Here is a 21,850-nt window from a genome sequence, read left to right on the forward strand (position 1 = left end):
TCTCTCTCAAAATAAATAAATAAACATTTTATTAAGTTTATTTATTTTGAGAGAGAGACAGAGAGCATGCACATACATGCATGAGTAGGGGAAGGGACAGAGAGAAAGAGAGAGAGAAAATCCTAAGCAGGCTCTACACTGTCAGCACAGAGTCCGGTGCAGGGCTCAATCTCACGACATATGAGATCATGACCTGATCCGAAATCAAGAGCTGGATGCTTAGCTGACTGAGCCACCCAGGTGCCCCCAAAGACACACTTTAGATCCAAAGACAGATAGATTGAAAGTGAAAAGATACAAGTATGTAGTCCATACAAATAGTAACCAAAGGGGAGTAATGATAGCTCTCCTAATATCAGCAAAATAGACTTTAAAACAAAAAAGTTTACAGATTACTAGGGGCATGAGCAGGAGGTAAGCATGTTAGAAAAAGCAGGCCATAGAGTACAGAGCCTTAAATGACAGGTTGGGTATTCTTTCTGCAATGTGCAGTCAACAAGGCTATCCAGGACTAAGGACTGATAATCCCAGATCTGAGTGAGAAGAACTGAAACAGTGAAGAGTATGGAGGAAGTGAACTTGGTTGAGGAGGTATTTCAGTTTACTCAGAGAACAATAAATGTTTTCCCATAAATGACTTGGCTTGAAATATCCCTTACTGAGCTAGCCTCTGAAGATACATCCCAAAGAGTCAGATGTGATTTTTGAAAGTATAAAATGAAAGACTAAAGCCTGCCTAAGCTCCAGCACCTATCGCCCAAAGAATAAAAGAACAATTTTATAGATTTTTGGCCCAGTTGCTTTGGATCTATGTGGTTTTTAAGAAATCCAGCATAAGTTGGCTATATAATAATAGTTATTATAGTAACCATTTAATGAACACTTGCTGTGAGCCAGGTACTGTAAGTCTCTTCTCATCCAATACTCACAATGACCCTGTGATGATATACGTTCAGTTATCCTCTTTTCATACTTGAAAAAACTGAGTCTAAGAGCAGCCACAGAACCAATATGCAGCATTACTCAAAGTTCTGCGCTTCCTATTTCCAAATCATGTTCTCAGCCACCACACTTCACATACATAAGCAGTTGCACTTGGTGAACAGCATATGGCACTGCCCCCGGGATTATGGGCTCACAAAAGAACTGCTTGACTTTTCTTTTTTAATGTTTTATTTATTTTTGAGGGGGGGAGGGGAAGAGAGAGAAGGGGACAAAAGATCTGAAACGGTGAGCTCATGTGGGGCTTGAACTCATGAACGGTGAGACCATGACCTGAGCCAAAGTCGGATGCTCAACTGACTGAGCCACCCAAGAGACCCAAGAACTGCTTGACTTCCTTAGGCCTCAATTTGTTCAGCAATAAATGGAAATAAAAACTGCTTCTTTATTGAGCAGGGTGATGGAAGATAAGACCAGTTTTCCCTCTTGATTGGATTTTAGAGGAAGCAGATGGAAATAGGAGGCCAGTTAAGAGGGTGTAGTTACACTGGCACCCAACTGCAGTCACCTCATCTAGACAATGGGCATAATAATAGTAATATCTACTCCCTAGGGGGTTATAAAGATCCAATGTATTAATAGAGGTCATAGATTTAGAACAGTGCTTGAGAAATAGTACTCATTATCTAGACGCCAGCTGCTATTGGTATTAAAGATAGAAACTAGGCCACCAGGGATCCTTGTGGCTGTAAATATATGTAACCTCCAAGCAGACAGAGAAGCCCACACTCACTTTGGCTGCCTCTCAGTTGGCATTTAGCTTGGAGGATTAGCTAGCTATAATCTTGGCTAATAGAAAGAGGAACACAAAGACATGACATGGATGGAGACAGAAAGTGTTGAAAAACTAGTTCCTATTTTTTATCATTTCTCTGGTCAAGCACTACATGAGGAACATACCACTGGGTCTTGTCTAATCCTCACAGATCTCCAAGGTCAGTATTCTTACCTGTGTCCTTTGTCTTAGCTTCCAACTCCCACCTCTGTAAAAAGACAATAAAAAGTGATGAGGAGCTGTGTCTGGGCAATATGCCCCATGAGCCTGTACTCCTGGCCCCTATCTTCATGCTTCTTGAGGATCTGCCACTAAGAACCAGATGTCAAGGCCAGGTGCCAACAAAGCTATGGTGTGGAGGGACTGGGACACACTGTAGATTACATCACAATCTGCACTAAAGCATGTGGAAATAAATGATAAGCTCAAAATACTTTGATATGCCTTGTTTAAAATTAGAGTAAACCCTAGGCTACAAGTATCAATGATACTTCCTGAGAAACTTTGAGGGCAGCCTATTGGCACAAGCACTTTTGAAATACAAAACACTAAAAGACCTTCTATCCTCTGCTTAGAAAGAAAGGCGGGGGGGCGGCGCCTGGGTGGCTCAGTTGGTTAAGCATCTGACTCTTGATTTTGGCTTAGATCATGATCTTGTGATTTGTGAGTTCTAGCCCCATGTCAGGCTCTATAAGTCTGCTTGGGATCCTTTCTCTTCTCCTCCCCAACTTGTGCACATGCGCACGCTCTGTCTCTCAAAATAAATAAATAAAGCTTAAGAAAGAAAGTAAGGAAAGAAGAAAGAGGAAGGGAGGGAGGGAGGAGGGAGGAAGGAAGGAAGGAAGAGGAGAGGTAAGAGAATATTTACCTATAAGTTTTTATAAAGTTTAATTAAATCTATCCTTACTCTTTATACTTATTTCTACCAGAGACAGCAATTGAATTCTGAAGCCTCCTTACTAGGAAAGGCAATGAAATTCTTGTAATGGTCAGAGGTTTGTTTTCATAATTATCTTTCATACAACTCTATTTTTATTATAGAAAACTACATATGTAGAAATGTGGAGAATTAATTGTATTGGTCCCCTCAGAGTTGTAAAATATGCCACAGGAGTTTGGATTTGCTCACCAACCCTGTGATAACTAACATGCTGACCATAACCACTGATCATAAATAACAGAAAATATGAAAATTGTGAAGTCTCTTCTTACATTTAAAAACAAAACAAAAAAGTTTTCATATGGTCTAAAGGCCCTGTGTGATATAAACACCCTTTCACATTTCTGACCTCATCTACTTGTTACCCTGGTCCCAGCTGCCCCAGCCTCCTTGCTAGTCCTCCAACACATGAGCATGGTCTCACCTTTGCACCTTAGAGCTTACTGTACCCTTGACTGACAAGGTTTTTTTCCCTCAGACGTGTGTATGATTTGCTTCCTCGCTTCACTCCAGTCTGTACTGAAATATTGCTCCCTCGGGGAAGACTTCAGGTTATCTCGTCTAAAACTGACCTATCCGCACATGCCCTCACAATCCATCAGCCTCTCTCCCAGAGTGCCTTTTACCCCACAACACAAATCACCATCTGATACATTTTTATTGATTGCTCACACTCCTGCCCCCGGCCCCCCGTTCCAGCCCCAGAATGTAAGCTCCTTGAAAGACTATCTTTCTTATCCCCAGCACTGGAATAATGCCGGACACCCAGTAGTTGGCCAGTAAATGAATGAAGCAAAATGAAAGAAAAACTCTGAGTCCCAAGACAGGAAACAGCTTGCACTGGGAATCCATCACCAGGTGGTTAACAAGATGCTGACCGTCAGAGCCAGAGATGACCTTGAGAATGGAAGCGACCCCTGGGAAATCACAGAAATCTCAGGGGTAAGTACCAGACTTTCTGAATAGAGTGGAAGGGAGAATATGGACTAATTCTAACTGATGCCAGCTTTATACATATCTTATTTCATGTTAATATCACAGGCGAGGAAACTGAAGATCAGAAAAGGGAAGTGATTTCTCCAGGGTTATTCCACCAAGTAACATGTTCTTTCCAAGACACCACACAGCTTAAGAAAAAGCTTGGCAAAGAGTGTATGCTCAGTTAAGTAACAGTTGAAGGAATGAATGGATGCTTTGTAGAGAAAGTGACAGTTAAACGGCCTTATAGAGAGAGCAAAGGCAGACCAGGAGAAAGAAGGAGATTGAACAAAAAGTTTTGGGTTAGTTAGGTGAGGAGCTGTCCAGGGAACACTGAGCACATCACTGTGGCTGGATCCTAGAGTGCTGAAGGAGTGTGTTGGGAGATAAGGGCTCCAAAGACCAGAATGTGAAAGATCTTCACTACTAAGTTAAGGAATTTGGGCTTTATCATGAGATAGTGGGGAGCATTAAACCCTAGGATAATGTCGTCAGACGCTGCTTTAGGAAGGTCATTCTGGGATGCCAGTGACAGGGTAACCAAACAGATTTGTTGTAATAGTCCCAGTGAAGGATTATCTCCAAAACAATCTATTCTCTCTGAACCCCTGAGAGGTTGAGGTTAAAACCTGCCCCAAGTGTTCACACAACAGCCACTAGTTGGCAGCAGTGTCCCAAGGAGCAGCTTCTCCCCGGACTGTGATGGGATAAGCCACCCGGTGGACAACTGGAGTAGGTGGGAAGGAGAGAACCCAAAGCCCCTAAGGCAAGGAGTATGTAAAGGTCAAAGGACAGAGTAATCAATGCCTAGAGGATGGTTCAGGTGAGGTGGTGGGGAGGAGGCAGTGGTGAAAGATGAGGCTGCCTGTGAGTGCTAGAAACTGATCCTGAATGGTCTTGAATTTCTGGACTAAGGAAGCTGGGCATTATCCAAAGGGAATTGAGGACCCAGGGAAGGTTTTAAGTAGGAGAGAGAGATGACCAGATGTGCATTTTATAAAGATTTGCAAGGGTGCCTAGCTGGCTCAGTCAGTAGAGCGTGAAACTCTTGATCTTGGGGTTGTGAGTTCAAGCCCCACATTGGGCGTAGAGACTACTTAAAAATAAAATCAGAAAAGAGAAAGAAAGAAAGAAAGAAAGAAAGAAAGAAAGAAAGAAAGAAAGAAAGAAAGAAAGAAAGAAAGAAAGAAAGAAAGAAAGAAAGAAAGAAAGAAAGAAAGAAAGATTTGAGAATAAGGGAAGGCAGAAAGCAGAGAGAACAGTGAGGAAGTGCTGCACTGATCCCTGGAGAGAGATGAGTGGCCCGCAGCCTGCAATAAACAGAACGGGTCAAATCTGTAGGTGACTTAGGAAATCAAAATCATAAGATGAGAAAGGGGGTACTGAACATACTGTTTTGACAGGAGAGAATGAACATTCTTTCCCCCTTATACATACGGTGAATTGTTGGATTTTCTGCCTAAAACTGCCCTGGAAAAAAAAAAAATCAGATTGTGGAACGTCACTGAATCTAAATTCTAGCTCATTTGGTCGCCTGACCAAATTGTGTGGTGAGATCTGAGGCCAAAGGAATGGCTCAGCAGTTGCCTCCCCAGTCTGGTGTTGGGACAGCCAACTCCCATGTAGCTGATGGAGGAAATACAGGATGCTGCGGGGTCCAGCGGGGTAACCTGATCCAGGTGTCCAGGGAGAGGAGGCTTTTGAGCAGAGGATATCCGACGAAGGAGCTCACAAACTGTCAGCGAACTTAGCTAAGCCCTGGAAAAGAAGGTGGCCGGGAGCACTCTCGTTACCTATTTACTCCTTTTCGTCAGAATGTGTAGCCGTCCCCTTATGGGCGATAGGAATCCCAGGTGGCCTAGGTTCTCCAGGTGCCGGTGCTAAGGTTCAGCGCAAAGGCACCTCCCAGAAGGCAGACCTACAAGACGCTACAGGCTCGCCGCCGGAGAAGCCAGGCTGTGATTGGTGGTGGCCTGGGGCCCGCCTCCCCGCCAGCCAACAGTGCGGCCTGATTGGCGGAGGTACTGCGTAGCCTCACCCCTCCCGCGAGGCGACCAAGGGAGCGACCGCCAGACAAGGTCCTGGAGCACCGCTGGTGGGGTCTGGGGAGGACGGCCTGTCGCCCTGGCCGTGGTGGACGCCAGGAGAAAAGGCGTCGAGGGAACGGAAGCTGTGCCTCCCACAGCATTGTGGGCCACGGCTGGGGCGGGACTGGGCGACGGGCGCCTGCGCGCACTGCGCACTTTGGGAAATGGCCGGCGCCAGGCATATAGGGGCAACCTAGTGCGGTTAGGGAACCGGGGAGGGGGTTCTCGGGCCTTTTCACACCCGGGTCTGGAGCCCTGGGCCGGGGCGGGGCTGGGGTGCTGTGGGCTGTGCCCCACTTCGGAGCCCGGGGCTCGTGGGCGCCAAGGAGCGGCGCGGTCTCTGCACGCCATGGTCTTTGCATCCTCGAGCTCCGGCCCTGGGTACGCCCCTTCCGCCCCAACCCAGCCCTGGTCTGTTAACTTGCATCCAGCGCAGCAGCCGCCGAGTGCCGCCATGAGCTTTTAAGAGCCTGGATGGAACTCACTCCTGGCATTCTGGACCCCTAACTCTCCTCTTTACACTGCCCCTTCGGGTGCCTCCTCGAAGTTTACAAAGATATCTTGCTTTCAGCGTTAGATTTTTGGAGACACACAAGGCTTTCTGCATCCCACGCAACCCATCACGTGGCCTCAACCCTTCGCGCTTTAAGCCTTCAGGCTCAGGCAGGGCATTTACTCTGAATCGCACCCCTCATTTGTGAGATGGGGATGGATAGATAACGCCTCAGATTCTTTGTAACTAATAACATACATAGACACTTCCATTTACTAAGTTCCATTTCCCTTCTCACTCCCTCCTTACAATCAATCACTCTTGGTGCCAAGGAAATTTTAGTTTTGCCTGACTGCAGTTATAAAGGCTTCTACAGGCAGATTCCCCCGATTTTCTCCTGAGTCTCTAGGGACAAATACCCTTAGTGCTTTATTTCATCAACTATTTTCCAAGCGCCTGCTGTGTGCCAAGCCTGCCTTTAGTGCTGAAGACACAGATGAACCAAATTTGACTTTCTATGACATTGATACAAGGGGAAAATTAGGAGTTGTAGATAAAGGGTGCAAGAGTACAGTGCCATAGGAAAGGAACAGAGGAGGCCCTTGAAATTCCTGGGTGGGAAAGGGGGTGAGAAGTCTTTTGAGAGGCCCCAGTAGCATGTAAGCTGGATCAGAGGGGTCATTTCCTAGTTTAAAGGTTAGAGGAAATCAGTTATGGGGTAGGGGTTGTGTAGTGTAATTGTTAAAAGTAGGGGTTCTAGCATGACTTACTTGGAGGTTTCAGGCACATAACCTCTGAGCCTTTCAAAGGCAGACATGGTACCTACCTCACATTCAAGATAATGTGTATCAAGGCTTGAGCATCAAGGTTAGCACATAGCTGTCATTTTTTGAATACCAACTATCATGTGAAGGAAAATAGGAATGTCTTGGATGCTAAGATATTTAGATTTTCTCTGGGGAATAGGGATTAGACAGATTTTTAAGCAATGGAGGGTCTCCCATCCAAGTACTAACCAGGCCCGACTCTGCTTAGCTTCTGGAGATCAGAGGAGCTCAGATGCCGTCAAGGTAGTATGACCCTAGACTAAGCAATAGTGGGTGTTCATTCCTTGGAAGGGACTGGGTTTCAAGTCACAAAGTTCAAAGTCACTATAGCCATTATTTCGCTCCCGTTCCATCTCATTCTCCCTACCCTTAACGCACAAGCATTTCAAAACCATGTTTCTAAAAACCAGCCATTTATATCTGTTTAGGTAAGTTACAGAGGAAGTAAGGTGGTGTATTTACAAGTTGGTTTGTCCAGATATACTATAACTTAGTGTCTGTATTTAATATTGACAACCAAAAAATATATATAAATATCTTCCATCTATACACAGCAGGGCAGGAGTGTCCATGTCTTCTTGAGCAGTGAGTTCTCAGTCTCCTATGGCCCTCCTCTCATGGTGATCGTCTGGCCCTCAGTGCAAAGGAGACTAGAAGCTGGCAGCCCAGTCTGGCCCTTCCCCTCTCCTCCCTGCACTCCAGTGCTCCCAACTGGTCTCAGGCAAGGCAAGATTACTTTGAGTGGTTGGGCAGGAAGGGATGGGTATGGGCGAACCCTAGTGGAGCCTAACCATTAGGGTAGGGAGATCCAGGCCTCAGAAGAGAGCGGCCACAGCTACCTCTTGGGGTAGAAGCCTCATAGTTCGTTGTTTGATTAGTATGTCCTTGGTCATAGGTCCAGCCCTACAGATTAGCGTGGCAAAGAAGGCAAGTGTCTAGGCAGGACTTGGTCCCCACCTTCAGGTACTGAGCCATTCAGAGTGAAGTCTGGGTGTAGGTACAGGAGACTCTGGCTGATAAAAAAATAATAACAAAATCAGTAATAAAAAAAATTATAAAACCTGTTGCTTGTCTGAATAGATCTGAGCAACAGTCTTGTTTTTGTTAAAATCCTGGAGCCATTAAAGTCCTAATATTCTTCTGGACATCACTGTTGGCTGAAGAAAGGAGCCCCAGGCCCGGCTCTGCTAAAATCCATCAGTTTGAAAGTCTCATCCAGCTGCCTGTGCTCCGAGAGATCCTTGGGGCTGCTGGGAGCAGGCCGGGCTGGTGGTGTGGGGCACCTCACACTTGGGAATCGGCCCCCAGGGGGTGAAACAGCTCCTCGGGTGTCTTGTCACTTTGACCGGCTCCTCCCTGCCGGAAGCCAGAAGCAATCTCATCGAAGGTCCGGCCTTTCGTCTCGGGAACTTTGAAGTAGGTGAAGATGAAGAACAGAACCAGGAGTACGGTGAAGATGATGAAAACATATGGACCACACAGTTGCTGAAAGACACACACATACACTTGGTTGGAGTACTGACCCTACATCCTGACTGTAGGACCCTGACTTATAGGACTTGATCTTTGATCTGAAAAAGGGAACAGCTACTCACGGCCCAGGCATGCTGGGATGATTAAATGAGACTGCCTGCACCTGGCATGTGATGGGCTCCAGGGAGCAGGGTCCCACCGTAGAGCAGAATAGAGACAATTTAAAGCTAAGGAAAGAACCCTGGAATTGAGGTGTTTTTAGCTGTGTGACCTGGGCTTCTGAACCTCAATTTCCTCCTCAGCAGGATTCCAATGAGAACAGCTGGGAGAGCATTTTGCAGAGCAGCACAGGGTCCTGCATGCAGGAGAGCAATGGTGAGCAGGGACAGTGCAGGGTTCTCACCTCTACATACTGGAAGCACATGCCCACAATGAAATTGGAGGTCCAGTTGGAGAAGCCAGCAACAGCAATAGCAGCTGGGCGAGGACCCTGGCTGAAGAGTTCAGCCACAATGAACCATGGGATAGGGCCAGGGCCCACTTCAAAGAAGGCCACGAAGCCAAAGATGGCCACGATGCTGAGATAGGACATCCAGGGCAGCTGTTCCTGTTGAGGACAACAGAAGGGTGGAAAGTTAGATTAGGTTGTTATGGATCCTCAGAGGAAACCAAAACTGCAGAGGTAGCCCAGGGCAGGGCTAAGAGTCCTAGGCTGGGAGGCAGTCCTGGGGGCTGATCCTGGATTTGCCACATAGCTTAGGTTCCCTCCACTGGGTCTCTGCTTCCTCATCTGAACAAAATGATCTAAGTCCTGCAGGATGGCTGTGAGCTCAAGCCTACCCTCTGGGAATGGTAATGCGGTGTGCACATGGAAGGTGCTAAGAAGAGGTCCCTGTGGTCCCCTGGCTCTAGATGCAGAGCAGTCCGCCTGAAGCAGAATGCTGTGGAAGAGCATTCCTAGGGCTAAGTGTTAAAGAGTTTGTAAGGTGCCCAGCTCAGGGCCAGCAGAGTAGGCCCAAAGCATGTGGTCCTATATCCTCATTCTCTTCGAGGAGGCCACAGCAGAAAAGGTATAGGCTTTGGGTCTGATCCCAGATCTGCCACACATCACCTGCTGCGTGCTGGACCTCTCAGCTATCACCAGACTTTCTATGCTCTGGTTAAGTTGTAAAATGAGCATACTGTTGCTTCCTTGCCCAGAGGGTAGACAAAGGAGGGTTCGTGCATGTGAAGTGCCTGGCACAGGGTTACCACAGTGGTTACAGTCACAGGCTCGGGGCCAGCAGACCTGGGGTCGATTCCTGGCTTTGTCCTTTATCTGCTGAGTTACTAACCTCAGCAGGACTAGAATTCCTCACTTGTGAAATGGGAATACTAACTACACCTGGCAGGGGTGAGAACTGAGAAAAGGCATGTTTCCATGTCTTGGTGGTAAGGAGGGGAATACTTTCTAGGGCTGTTCTAAAGATGAACTAAGGTCAGTTGAAGACTTTGGAAGGCTTAGTACTAGGCAGAGCAATTCCTGGGGAAAGGGGCCTTAGGTCCTGGGGCCAGAGGTGCTGTGGTGAGAAAGCACGGAACAGGGAGGAGCCAGTTCAAGACAGGATGTGAGTGGGTAGGAGACAATCTAGGGAGCCAGAAGGCCATACCCAGGCCCATGGGGCTGGGGAGAAGGGGGCAGAACTAGGGAGAAGGCAGCCCCTACCTGGTCTCTGGATGCTTCTGGCCAGACTGGGGCTGACACAGTCACTCGGATCAGAAGCTGTCGTGAGCTTTCCCACCAACCCCTGCTGTCTCCCAGAGCGGAGCAACTCACCAGCAGTGCCAGCGCGATGGTCATGAGCACAGCACAGCCTGCCATGCCAGCCAGGCCTATGAGGTGCAGGGTCCGCCGGCCGGCTCGTTCCACCACAAACAGCTGTGGGCAGAGACAGAGTCAGTGCCACCCCCTCCTAGTGCCTCTCTGACCACGCCCGCCCCCCATCTAGAGGCTCGTCCCAAGTGTTGAGAAAGCCAAACAGCACTGCCTCCTCCGTGGGGCTCAGCTTAAGGACCACATAGGATCTGAGGGGCAGAGAGCTGACTCCAGGCAGCAGGACAGGGGGTGAGAGCCAGCCCCAGAGAGCCAGACAGCGGAGCATCCTGGCTGTGACTTTGGGCAAGCCGCTGCCCTTCTCTGAGCATCAGTGTCATGGGCTGTTTGATATGAGTAATGAACTTGACAGGTTTGTGAGGATGAGACGACACAGCACTCAGGAAGAACCTGACACACTGCTTGGCTTGCAGTAAATGCTGCCGTTCGGTCACAAGGCCCTGGGGCCACCCTGAGCTGGACCCTGGCAGCTGACCGGCGGTGGGCAATGACGCAGACTCACCGACACGACAGTGAAGGCTGTGTTGACGATGCCGGAGCCAATGGTGGCATATACAGGCTGCTGCACCCCCGCCTTCTCGAAGATACTTGTGGAGTAATAGAAAACCTAAGGGACAGAGAATTTGTTGGGACTTGGCCAGGTGCCGTGGCTCTTTCCCCACCTCCGTCGCCGTGGGTGTGGGACACGGGTGAGTGTAGAATGAAGGGGACATGTCTGGGTTTTGGTTCTGAAGGAAAGCTGCTCCATTGGAAGGGGCTTGTCTGTTTTAAGTTTGGGATCTGTTCACAGCACACACTTGACCACGGGGTTTGGCTGGGCCCAAAGGAAAGGGTGGGTGAGGGGCACTCACAGCGTTGATGCCCGACAGCTGCTGGGACAGCTGCAGGACCACGGCGATGAGGATGGGCTGGCGGTAGGCGGGCGAGCGGAACAGCTCCAGGATGGTGACCTTCTTCTCCCGCATCATCTGCCGACTCTCCTCCTTCATCTCCTGCAGGTCGCGGGTCACGTCAGCCGTCCCGCGCAGCTTCTTCAGCACTGGGGGGACCGGAGGGAAGGTGGGGGTGGCTCAGAGCAGGAAGGAGGCCGGGGCGGGAGGGGGGCTGGGGAGAGGGCAGAGCCCCGCCCTTACCGCTCTTGGCCCGGTTCTCCTCGTTGCGGTTGATGAGCAGGAAGCGGGGGCTCTCGGGGCAGAAGGGCAGCAGGACGCACTGCAGCAGCGCCGGGACGAAGATGACGCTCAGCAGCAGGGGCCACAGCTCCTCACTGCCCATGATGGAGTCCAGGCCAAACACCTGCGGGCAGCAGGGGTGGGGAAAGCCGCCCTGAGCGCCCTAGCCCCGCCCCCACACGGGCCCCGCCCCACCCAGTGGCCTCCGTGTCAGCGGCCGCTTAACCCCAGTGTCCTCATTTGTCACATGAAGAAAGGAGGACCGACCTCACAGCATAAGTGGGAGGACAAATGGCACATGGCATAGGGGCTGTCACTCTGCGGCGGGACAATTTTGGGGAGGGGAAAGGGAAAGCCTTCTAGAGAGAGGGTAGTGTATACAAGGAAGGCCTCAAGGCCTGCAGGCAGCAGAGAACCTGGCATGTGGAGGTCCCAGGGGGCTTCCCTGTGGCTGGCTCCCCAGGGGAAGGACAGGTCACGAGGCTGGGACCAGAAGGGCCAAGTTATCTGGGACTTGCGCTCACACCAGGGAGGCCTTGGCGGAACTGTGAGTGACAAGAGTGCTCTCTGGGGCCTGTGTCTACTAGGGTGTGTGCACGAGGCTATCCCTTGCTGCGGGGCTGTGGAAGGCTGGGTGACAACTCTGATCAGGGTGTCATCTGGACACAGGAGAGCCACCAAAGCTGTGGGGTGGGGGCAGTGCTGGGCAAGGAGACCCAGCCCCAGCTTACCTGGGCGATGAGGATGCCAACAACGATGCCCAGCTGGTGCAGGGTGCCCAGGGCCCCACGGAGGGCCGTAGGGGACACCTCCCCCACATACATGGGGACGAAGCCTGTGGTCAGGCCACAGTACACACCGATGATGAAGCGGCCCAGGATCAGCATCTCAAAGGACTTGGCCAGTTTCGAGAAGCCCATGAGCATAGAGGACAGGACGGCCAGCAGGTTTATTATCAGCATTGAGTTCCGTCTGGGGGTGGGGTCACAGGTCAGGTGGGTGCCTGGATCTCCCCAGATTCCCAGGGGCTAGGTCATAGGCAACACCCTGAACAGGCAGGGACGTCTCCCCCACTCCCATCTGGTATGCCCTGGCCAGGGCCAGGACCCCTTCTGCTCACCGGCCAAAGCGGTTAACAAAAAGGCCCACAGAGAAGGAGCCAATCATGCCTCCTACAGAGAAGATGGCCACGGAGAGGGACCACAGCGTGGTGAGCGTGGTAGGCAAGATGCTCTCCCCATAGCGGTGGATCCAAGTCTGGTTGTAGAACTCTTCAATCACCTGCAGTGGGGGAAGCAGCCTGTTGAGTCGGCCGGGACCCAGCCTCCTTTTCTCCTTGCACTGCACTGCCCCCTCAAAGAGGGCCCAGCACCCGGCCAGACCCCAAACTCATTGCATGTCATTGAGCCAAGTCCCTCCCTTTTGTGGGCCTTAGTTTCCCCAGGTGAGAAACAAGGGGATGGGCTCCATCTCCAGAGTGGCACCAGCTCTCCTGCTTCCCCCAGGTGTGGTTTCCAGTGCTCTATGGTTTCATATGTTCCACAGAACTTGCTGGAGTGGACAGCAAATGACCAATGGTGGAACTTCAGGCGCAGAGCAGAGACAGGTTCAGGGAGAAAGTGCTTCTTCCCACTTGCCCCTTTTCTCTTCAAAGTGCCTAAGGTGCTAGGCTCTGGCCACCTGGGCCCTGTCCCCAAACCCCTGCTGGGAAGGAAATACAGCTGGACAGATGGTTCCACGTTTCAGACGCTCTGGGATGAAGGGAAGGCTCATGGACTTCACGCTCAGGGCCTGTTGTGACCAACCTGCACATAAGACATGCTCCAGAGACTTGTGCAAATTGCTTTCTGACCCCCAGGCCCAGCTATTTGTGGGAGTTACACCCTGAAGGACCCATGGCCTCCTCCCCTCTCCAGGGTGCCGAGCTGGGAGGCATGGGGAAAGCTAAGGACAAGGAAGCAGTTCCAGGAACTGGAAACACCTGTCCTAGAGGCCTGCCCACTACCCCCGCCCCCGCCCAATGGAGGGCCTTACCTGATCCACCGGTTCTGCCTGAGCACGTTCACCCTACTCTAAGGCAACACAGACACACACCCAGTGCCACGGGACTGGCCAGACCCACCCAGCCACATGCGTAGCTGGGCACAGGCCCAACATACCCAGAAACAGCTTTCTGTGTACATGCACCATCACACACACATACTAGTGCTCACACGATCTGAATATTCCTGGCTTCAGCCAGTCACAAACCTGGATGTCCCTCTTTCCCTTCAACCACCTGCAGCTCAAACTTGCGTAGCTAGCCCATCCTGGCACCCCTCTGCACATGCATGCTGCAAGTTCATGTGCACGCAGCAGTATGCAGCCTCTTACACAACCTGCATGCCACTGCCCTTGAACCTCTCTAATCCTCCCAAGCCCCAGGGGTCTAGCAGAAAGGATGCGGTGGGTAAGCCATAATTGCCAAGGGGAGAACGAGGCTCTTGGTCCCAGGAATGCTCATCGAGTATGCTGGGCCTGGCCGCACAGTTGCAACGGGTCCTTGGCCTCTACCTTCTTCCTGCCCTGCTGCCATGATCTGTCCCAAGTCTGGAGACACCTGACAGAGGCCGGGCTCTAGGGGGTGAGGACAGATTGACACAGGAATGGGGAGAGGAGGAAGGCAGACCTAAAGATCTTATATCCCAAGGAAGCCAGACAGAGTGTAGGGGTTAGGAACCTGGATAACAATTGAGTTCAGATCCCAGCTCCACCATTTATCTCAACTGGGACCGAGGGCAAATTATTTCATCTCAAATGGCGACATCAGCAATATCTATTTCATCATGCTGCAGGGGAGTAATGAAACGTAGAGTGCTTACATGGGTCCTGGCACGTTCACTGAGCCAAGGGACCCCACCATGTTCTGGTACTGACCCAAGGGCAGTCAGACCACTGACAAAGTACAACCAACCCTGCATCCCATCATTCAAAATCAAGGCTCCTGCCAGGTATCAGTCTGACCTCCCCACCTAACACCATCTCTACCTTTGCTCTTGGCCTCATTTTCACGCTCTTCATGGTTACTCTGCCTTGAAGGCCCATCCTGCCTTACCATGCTGAAACCTTTTGAGATCCAGCTCAAAGGCTCCCAGGAGTGTGTCCTCCCTGAGCGCAGGGACCCTAGTGGATTCACACTGGGACCTGTCCCAGAGCTGGTGCCAGGGATGCCTGGTGAGTGAATGAAGAGAGGGCCTTAGGCTCTCCTCCTGGGAGCCCCTGCTTCTGCTGGGGGCAGAAAGAAGGCCGATTTTAACAAAACAAAACAAAGTGCTGTGTTCTTCAAGGGATAAAACCAACCCCAGAGGAGGACTGGTTGGGAGCAGTAATGGTCCATTTATCAGGCCCTGCAGAGAACAAGCTGTCCTGGATAAGGGGACTGTCCAGATAAGTGACGCTTGCCCCACTAAGGACCCGTCATCAGGGTGGAAATCTTTCTCCCTTCGTCACTCTCGCTCTGCTGCCCTTGGGGCTCTCCACGGGGGCAGGAAGAGGTGTTTGCCCCAGATGGCCTTTAATTGATGCATTCTGTAGCTCTCAGGGTCTTCCTCCACACCCCTGTGGTTCAGATGCTGTCTCAAGAGAAGTCTCCACATCCAATTTAAATTTTGCCAAGAAGTCAGCTAATGGAATTGCCTGAATTGTGTGCAGAGTCAACAAGGGCTGAGTAAGGGCTTTCTACCTAAAGGAGCTTAAAGATGTGAGGCTGAGGTTTCTGTTCTGGCTGCTCGGGTCTTTAACCCTCTTCTTGGGGCTGGCTGGAGATGTTGAGGCAGCCAGTAAGAGGACCACAATCCCAGAGGTTCCCTTCCCCCAGCGAAGTGTGCTGCTTGTGGTAACAAGTGAGAGGGACCAAACCTTGTTGAGAGGTAGCTCCTCAATGGCTCATGAGCTCCCCTGCTACTCAGATCAGACCTCTTTATGGGCATGCATAACGGGGAATAGCCAGCCCCCTTCACCTTCACCTTGGCCTCAGGCTCATCCTTTCCACCCCCAGCAGCACTTCCTGGCCAAGCTGAGGCTGCACAGTGAGTTCCTGCCTTCTGATCTGGGGGTCTATGCCCCACGTGGAGCTGAACTGGCCCTTGGCCCAGGAAAGGCAGGGAGTCCCTGGAGAATGGGGAAGAACCCTACGTGGGGACAAGTTCTGGGGTCACCATCCACCGAGTCCCTGCCCTCAACATCCACCCTAGCACTGGCTGAGTGCCCCTAAGCAAAGAAGAGCCTTCTTCCTCCGAAGGATCCCACAGACCCAGTCTCCACTACACAGTCACCGGCAGCCTCCGCAACCCTGGCTCATGTTTGAGGCCTGGCTGGTGCTTCTGAAAGCTCCCACTCCCGTGCTCCCTCCCACCTCACATGCTTTTCACGAGGCTGGAAGACCCTTGATCCTGCCACCGCCCCACATCCAATCAGTCACTAGGTCCCGGTCAGTTTGCCCTCTTCATCTATCCTATTCTCTGCCTGTACAGCACCTGCCCTAGGTCTCACCCGGATTCTCCTCCTGACTCCTCCCATCCACCCAACTGATTCTGCCTCCCGTGATTAATTACTCTCCATGGAGCCCTGCACAGCAAATGCATCAGGTTTAGCCAGATCTGTCTATATCTCTGCTCCCTTCCCAACCTATTCCCAACCTCTCTACCCACCGAGGGTCTGTGTGAGTGCATGCATGCTGGGCAGAAGTGGGGGTGCTCCTAGTCAGCTTGAGGGGGGACTGCCATGGCATCAGACTCTCAGGAGTTGAGGGCTATGAAGGATCTCTGTCCAATCACCCCACATTGACCCTAGAGGGCAGATGCCTGCTTAGTGACACTGTAGGAGCCAGCGTGGTGAAGCGACCTCCTCTGGGCTGCTGAGATCCCTTAGACTGGATGGTTCCCAGTAAAACCTATTCCTCATCCCAGCAGTTCCCGAGAGGGTGGCAGTGGCGGGAGGCTTGCATCATATCTGACTCCTTGGGAATCCCCCCTCCTCCCTCTCCCCACCCGGGCAACTGTGGGAGAAGGACCACACGTCTGCCTGTCTGCAGAGGAAGTTCTGACTTCCTCTGTGTCTGGGCAGTGTCTGTAGTGAGGGCCTGGGCATGAGGCACAGTCTGCTGCCCAGCATACAGAATAAGCGGTTACTTAAGTCACTGTTGTTCTTTCAAGGAGAGAAGCTGCCATCTTCAGAGGAGCATTAAGGACAGACAGGGTTTTCCATTTTTAAAGTGCCCGAAGATATAGCATTATCCTAAGGAATTTATAGTGCAAGAAAGACCTGAAGGATCTAGGGCCCTGCCTCAAGGAGTCTTTCTTCAGACCCTGCCTGGCTGCCCCACTCATAGAGAAACCCAGCAGGTCTGCAGAGCCCCAGGGCACAGCCTTCACCTCGGGGAAGAAAAGCTTTCTAGGCTTCAGAGGAGGAGACTGTCTACCTTACAGGTAGTGAGTTCCCTGTCAGCAGGGAGCATACAAGTCAAAGTTTAGGGCAAAGATTGCTAAACATTTTATGTAAAAGGCTTGACAGAAAATATTAGGGTCTGCTGACCACATATGGCCACAGTTGCTTATTTTTTTTCCCCTGTCTCAATGTAACATAATTTTCTCCCCCCTTAAAAAACGTAAAAACCATTCTTAGCACATGAGCCATACAAAATCAGCTGCTAGCTGGACCTGGCCTCCCTGCCAAGCCTTGATCTAGAATTCTAGATTACTGCCAAGAGAAGGGGTATGCTTCAGAACCCCCGGCCGATCTCAACATCCTTCCGTATAGACTCCTCCAACCCAGGATCTTCTAGATCATCCTGTGAGGGAGAGTTAGAGCTCCCACCTCAGCTTCTCTTCTCTCTCCCAGATGTTACTGGGGGGCGAAAGGGTTAAAGAGCCACCTAAGCTCTGAGCTCCAGTTAGAAAGAGGAAAGGGCCAGCTTGTCCAGTTCAGTCCCTCAGCCCGGCCTTGACCACGATTTCCTATTCCCTGCTATCCCCTCCCCCACAGCTACCCTCCCTCAGCCCAGAGTTTATGTCTCCATAGCAATTTCAGCCACACCCCAGGGTCAGCTGAGAGTTCAGAGCAGATGCTACAGGTGGTGTTAGACAGATAGCTCCACCTGCTGGGTCCCCTGGGGCCCCTCCTTGGAGCCTGGGGAAGAGGCCCAGGCAGCCAGACGGAACTGGAAGCTGGGCCCCAAGCCCACAGGAGAGGTTCCTACCACCCATGCTGCTTCTCCAGAACAGCCCTGGCATGGTTTCTCTCTAAACCCAGGCCAGGCCTTCACCCTGGCCTCCTCACTGGTCCCTGATCTCCAGAGTCTCCCCTGCTGGCAGAGAGATCTTCATGTCCCTGCAGGAGCCCTGCTCCCAGCCCTTCTTGGCTCCCCACTGCCCCCTCCCACCCCCACACAGTGACTCCCCCATACCACCCAGGCACCCCACATTGCTGCAATTTCGCTTGTGCTGCTCCTCTGCCTTCTCCCTGGCGAGTTTCAGAGAATACACAAACACTCCTCTGGAGAGCCTTCCTGAAAGTACCCCTCCTTCTCACTGCAGTGGCTCTCAAACATGGGCAGTGTGGCTTCGCAGAGGACATCTGGCTACGTCGGGACATTTTTGGTTGTCGCGCTGGCAAGGATGCTGCTAAACATCCTACAATGCATGGGACAGCCTCCCACGGCACCAAAGAACTATCTGGCCCCAAAGGTGAATGTTGAGAAGAACCCTGCTCTGTGGGCCAGGTACCTTCTCCCTCTCCCTTCTCCACTCCCAGAGCCTGCCCATGCTTCCATCCATGCTTCTGTCCGTTGTTGCCCCAAGAGCTAACTACAGGGAAACATGTGCTCCCTCTAGACTACATTTCAACACGGGAGACATCCGATTCATCTGTGTCACTAGGTCCCAGCACAGGGCTAGGGGTAGAAAGAGTGGTCATTAATTGATAAACAAGCCATGAATTCGAGGGGCTTAAGCGATGATGTAGCTATGACAGAGCTGTAATGGTGTAAGAAAATTGTGCAACCATGTGTGGGAAACCGTTGAGATGTCTGTACGTGACTGAGCTTGACTCGGCCTGGAAGTCAGAGTAAGAGGGGGCAGCTGGGTAGCAGTTATAGGTGTGTGAAAGGGTGTTTCAGTGCCCATCTGACTGTAGTATAATTGCCATTCCTTCTACGGTGGTCAAGGATGCAGACTGGAGCCAGACTCCCTGGATTCCAGTCCCAGCTCTGCCACTTCCTGGCTGTGTGTCCTTGGTTTAGTTAGTCGCTTAACATCTTTGTGTCCCAGTTTCTTATAAAACAGGGATTACAGTGCGTACCTAACGAGGTGATTATAAGAAACAATCGAATTCTGATTTCTGTGCACTTACACAGTAAGCTGTAAGGGTCTGTATTAGTGGAGATGGGTGAAGGCCAGAGGGAACACAGAACTCTCTGGATCTTGACAGAGATAAGGAGAGGCTACCCGGAGCCTGGAGCCCAGTGCAGCCCCAGCGGGCAGAAGTCTGGGCTGAGAAGTGGGCCTCTAGTACTTTCGCTCACAAGCCGGGTCATCTCAGGCAGACTCCGCCTGCTTGCCAGGCCAAGTTCCTCCTTTGTCAAATAAGGAATGCTAAACCAGTGGACCATCAGGCCCCTTCCAGCTCTAACTCTGGCTTCTGAGGATGCTTCATTCTGAGACATGCCTGACACCGTCCCTTGGCCAGGAACTCATGGTTTCTAAATGGCCTTTAGTCATCTCTATTGGCAACTCGGCCATTTGGGGGAAGGGAGAGGCCGTTCTCTCCACCCGGTATGGTGGTCAGGATGCCTTGTTCATTTATTTGCTGTCTCTGTGGCTGGGCTTCCCTCCTCCTTCCTCCCCAGAAGGCAGGAGGCCTGGCAGGGGCGTCACAGGGATGTGGTTATCACTCCCTGGTGAAGCCTGGAGGCCAGCCGTAGCTCAGCCTCTCACTTTCCAGGTGACCTCATCAGCCTAGTTTCCTCCTTTATAAGAAGGCAAGATAACCCAGCCCCACCCACCTTGTGGGGTGGCCATGAGGAGACGATTTATGGGGAGGTGCTCTGTAAACATTTAACATAATGTTATGATTAATTAACCACTTCCAGGAGGAAGCCCTTTGGGGCCTTTTTTATGGAGGAGCCCCAGCTTCTGGCATCCTCACCATTAGTGAGGTGCAGGCTCCTCAGGAAAGCAGGCCGACCCGGCCAGCCCAGGGCAGCTTCCTAACAGTCCTAAACAGACAGGGGCTGTCGGTGTGTGGGCGCAACACTTCTGCCACCGCATGTCCCCAGTGCCTGGGCCACCTGCCCCTTGAAAGGCTGCCCCCTCCCCCTCTGCATAAGCCTGCCTTCCTCTTTCTTCAGTGGCACCCAGAAGCTCTCCATTAACTATGTTCTGGATCTTCCCAGGGGTCTCCCCTAGTGCGCAGACCTTGGCACAGCTCCACCCCTGCCCCACCTCCTACTGTCTGGGATAGAGCCTGTAGACCTTGTGGAGCGAAAGTGTCCACAGGGCTGAGGCAGGGCTGAGTCACTGTGCTCGTCACCCTTACCCTGTGTCATCCTATCCCCTCTTCGCAGCTTAAGTTTATCACATTGAACCCGCCCCTGCCTGGAAGGACTATGACCAGGCTTTCGAGAAGTGTCTGCAACACGGGGAGCCCGAGCGCACACCCTGGAAACACCACTCCATTTCAGTGTGTGCACAATCAACTGTGGCCACTCCGGGCCTCGCTGCCTGGCTCCTGAAGTGATCTCTGGACAGGTGTTCACAAATGCTCCCAGAAATGCCCTCTGTGCCGCCCACCAGGCCTGCTAGACGCCCCGGTCAGCTGCCCCTCCCATCCTTCTCAGCTGTTCTCCCCTTCCGTCTGTCTCTGATTAGGCGGGAGGCACCGAGAACCCGAGAACTTCACTGTGGGTTTGTCCGCATCTACAGCCTCAGAAGAGGCTCCCCGCCCAGTGCCACCCTGGTGCCTCTGCTCCAGCAGCCCCTGAGTCCTGAGACCTCTCCCAGCTCACCCTCACCCCCTCTGGTGATTCCTTACAGCGCAGCGCATTTAAAAATGAAGTCTTCGCATGGGAAAAAGCATCCCAGCCAGATGACCCCTGCAACCACCACCCCCTTTTCTTCTTTCTCCACTAAGTCTCTTGGAAGAGCCATCTCTAATCTTTCCCATGCCCTCCTCCCTCCTCAACCTGCTGGAGGGAGGTTTCTACCCACATGGCTTCACCCAGTCAAACTTTGGTCACCACAGGGTCACCATCCAGTCTTTGGCATTCAGCAATATGGGGCTGACTTGTCCAGGTTAACCTCTGGGGCACCTGACAGCCAGCACTCCTTCTTCACCTCATCCATCACCTCCTACTTGACTCTTCCTTCTCTTTTCATTCCAGTCTCTCCAGGACATCTTCCTCTCCTGCTATTTGGATACCAGTGACCAGCGCTCAGGTTTTCTCCAGCTGACCACATGCCCGAGAAACAGACCCCCATGTCCAAGTGCTTCCTGTACATCCCCAAATGTGTCACCTCAGTTCTGACATGTCCCACAGGCACCTATCAATTATTCCTCCCATACCTGCTCCTCCAGATCCCATATTGCCCAAGCCAGAAACCTAGAAGCCATTTTTTTTTAATGTTTTTTTATTGAGAGAGCATGGAAGGGGGAGAGGGGCAGAGACAGAGGGAGAGAATCCCAAGCAGGCTTCGCACCATCAGTGTGGAGCCTGATGTGGGGCTTGATCTCACGAACTGTGAGATCATGACCTGAGCTACAATCAAGAGTCAGGCACTTAACTGAGAGTCACCCAAGTGCCCCTAGAAGCCCCCTTTTTTTTTTTTTAACGTTTTATTTATTTTTGAGACAGAGAGGGACAGAGCATGAACGGGGGAGGGTCAGAGAGAGGGAGACACAGAATCTGCAACAGGCTCCAGGCTCTGAGCTGTCAGCACAGAGCCCGACACGGGGCTCGAACTCATGGACCGCGAGATCATGACCTGAGCTGAAGTTGGCCGGTCAACCGACTGAGCCACCCAGGCGCCCCTAGAAGCCCTTTTTAAACCCCACTCTTATCCTCACACTGAACTGATGACCAAACCCTGCCCATGCTTCCTGCATGGTGTTTGTTTTCCTATCCCTATTCCAAAGCAGCTTTCTTGCTATTTCCTGGTCTCTCATTTCCCATTCTCAGATCCCTCCCACCGCCCAGAT

At 51.6% G+C, this 21,850-nt stretch overlaps 1 protein-coding gene across 1 annotated transcript in view; it reads right to left on the reverse strand.

The window, feature by feature from the left end:
• Positions 1–7,498: 7,498 nt before the first annotated feature.
• SLC2A1 (solute carrier family 2 member 1) overlaps positions 7,499–21,850 on the reverse strand; it is a 29,182-nt gene continuing 14,830 nt past the window's right edge. The window contains exons 3-10 of the mRNA XM_003989965.6: positions 12,741–12,901; positions 12,352–12,592; positions 11,582–11,744; positions 11,300–11,487; positions 10,951–11,055; positions 10,392–10,493; positions 8,979–9,182; positions 7,499–8,587 (exon numbers count right to left, since the gene is read on the reverse strand). Of these exons, the coding sequence (XP_003990014.1) occupies positions 8,387–8,587; positions 8,979–9,182; positions 10,392–10,493; positions 10,951–11,055; positions 11,300–11,487; positions 11,582–11,744; positions 12,352–12,592; positions 12,741–12,901 (1,365 nt within the window). The 3' untranslated portion in view covers positions 7,499–8,386. The remainder of the gene's footprint in view (positions 8,588–8,978; positions 9,183–10,391; positions 10,494–10,950; positions 11,056–11,299; positions 11,488–11,581; positions 11,745–12,351; positions 12,593–12,740; positions 12,902–21,850) is intronic.

This window comes from Felis catus, chromosome C1 (genome assembly GCF_018350175.1).
Source record: "Felis catus isolate Fca126 chromosome C1, F.catus_Fca126_mat1.0, whole genome shotgun sequence".
NCBI classification, from domain to species: domain Eukaryota; kingdom Metazoa; phylum Chordata; class Mammalia; order Carnivora; family Felidae; genus Felis; species Felis catus.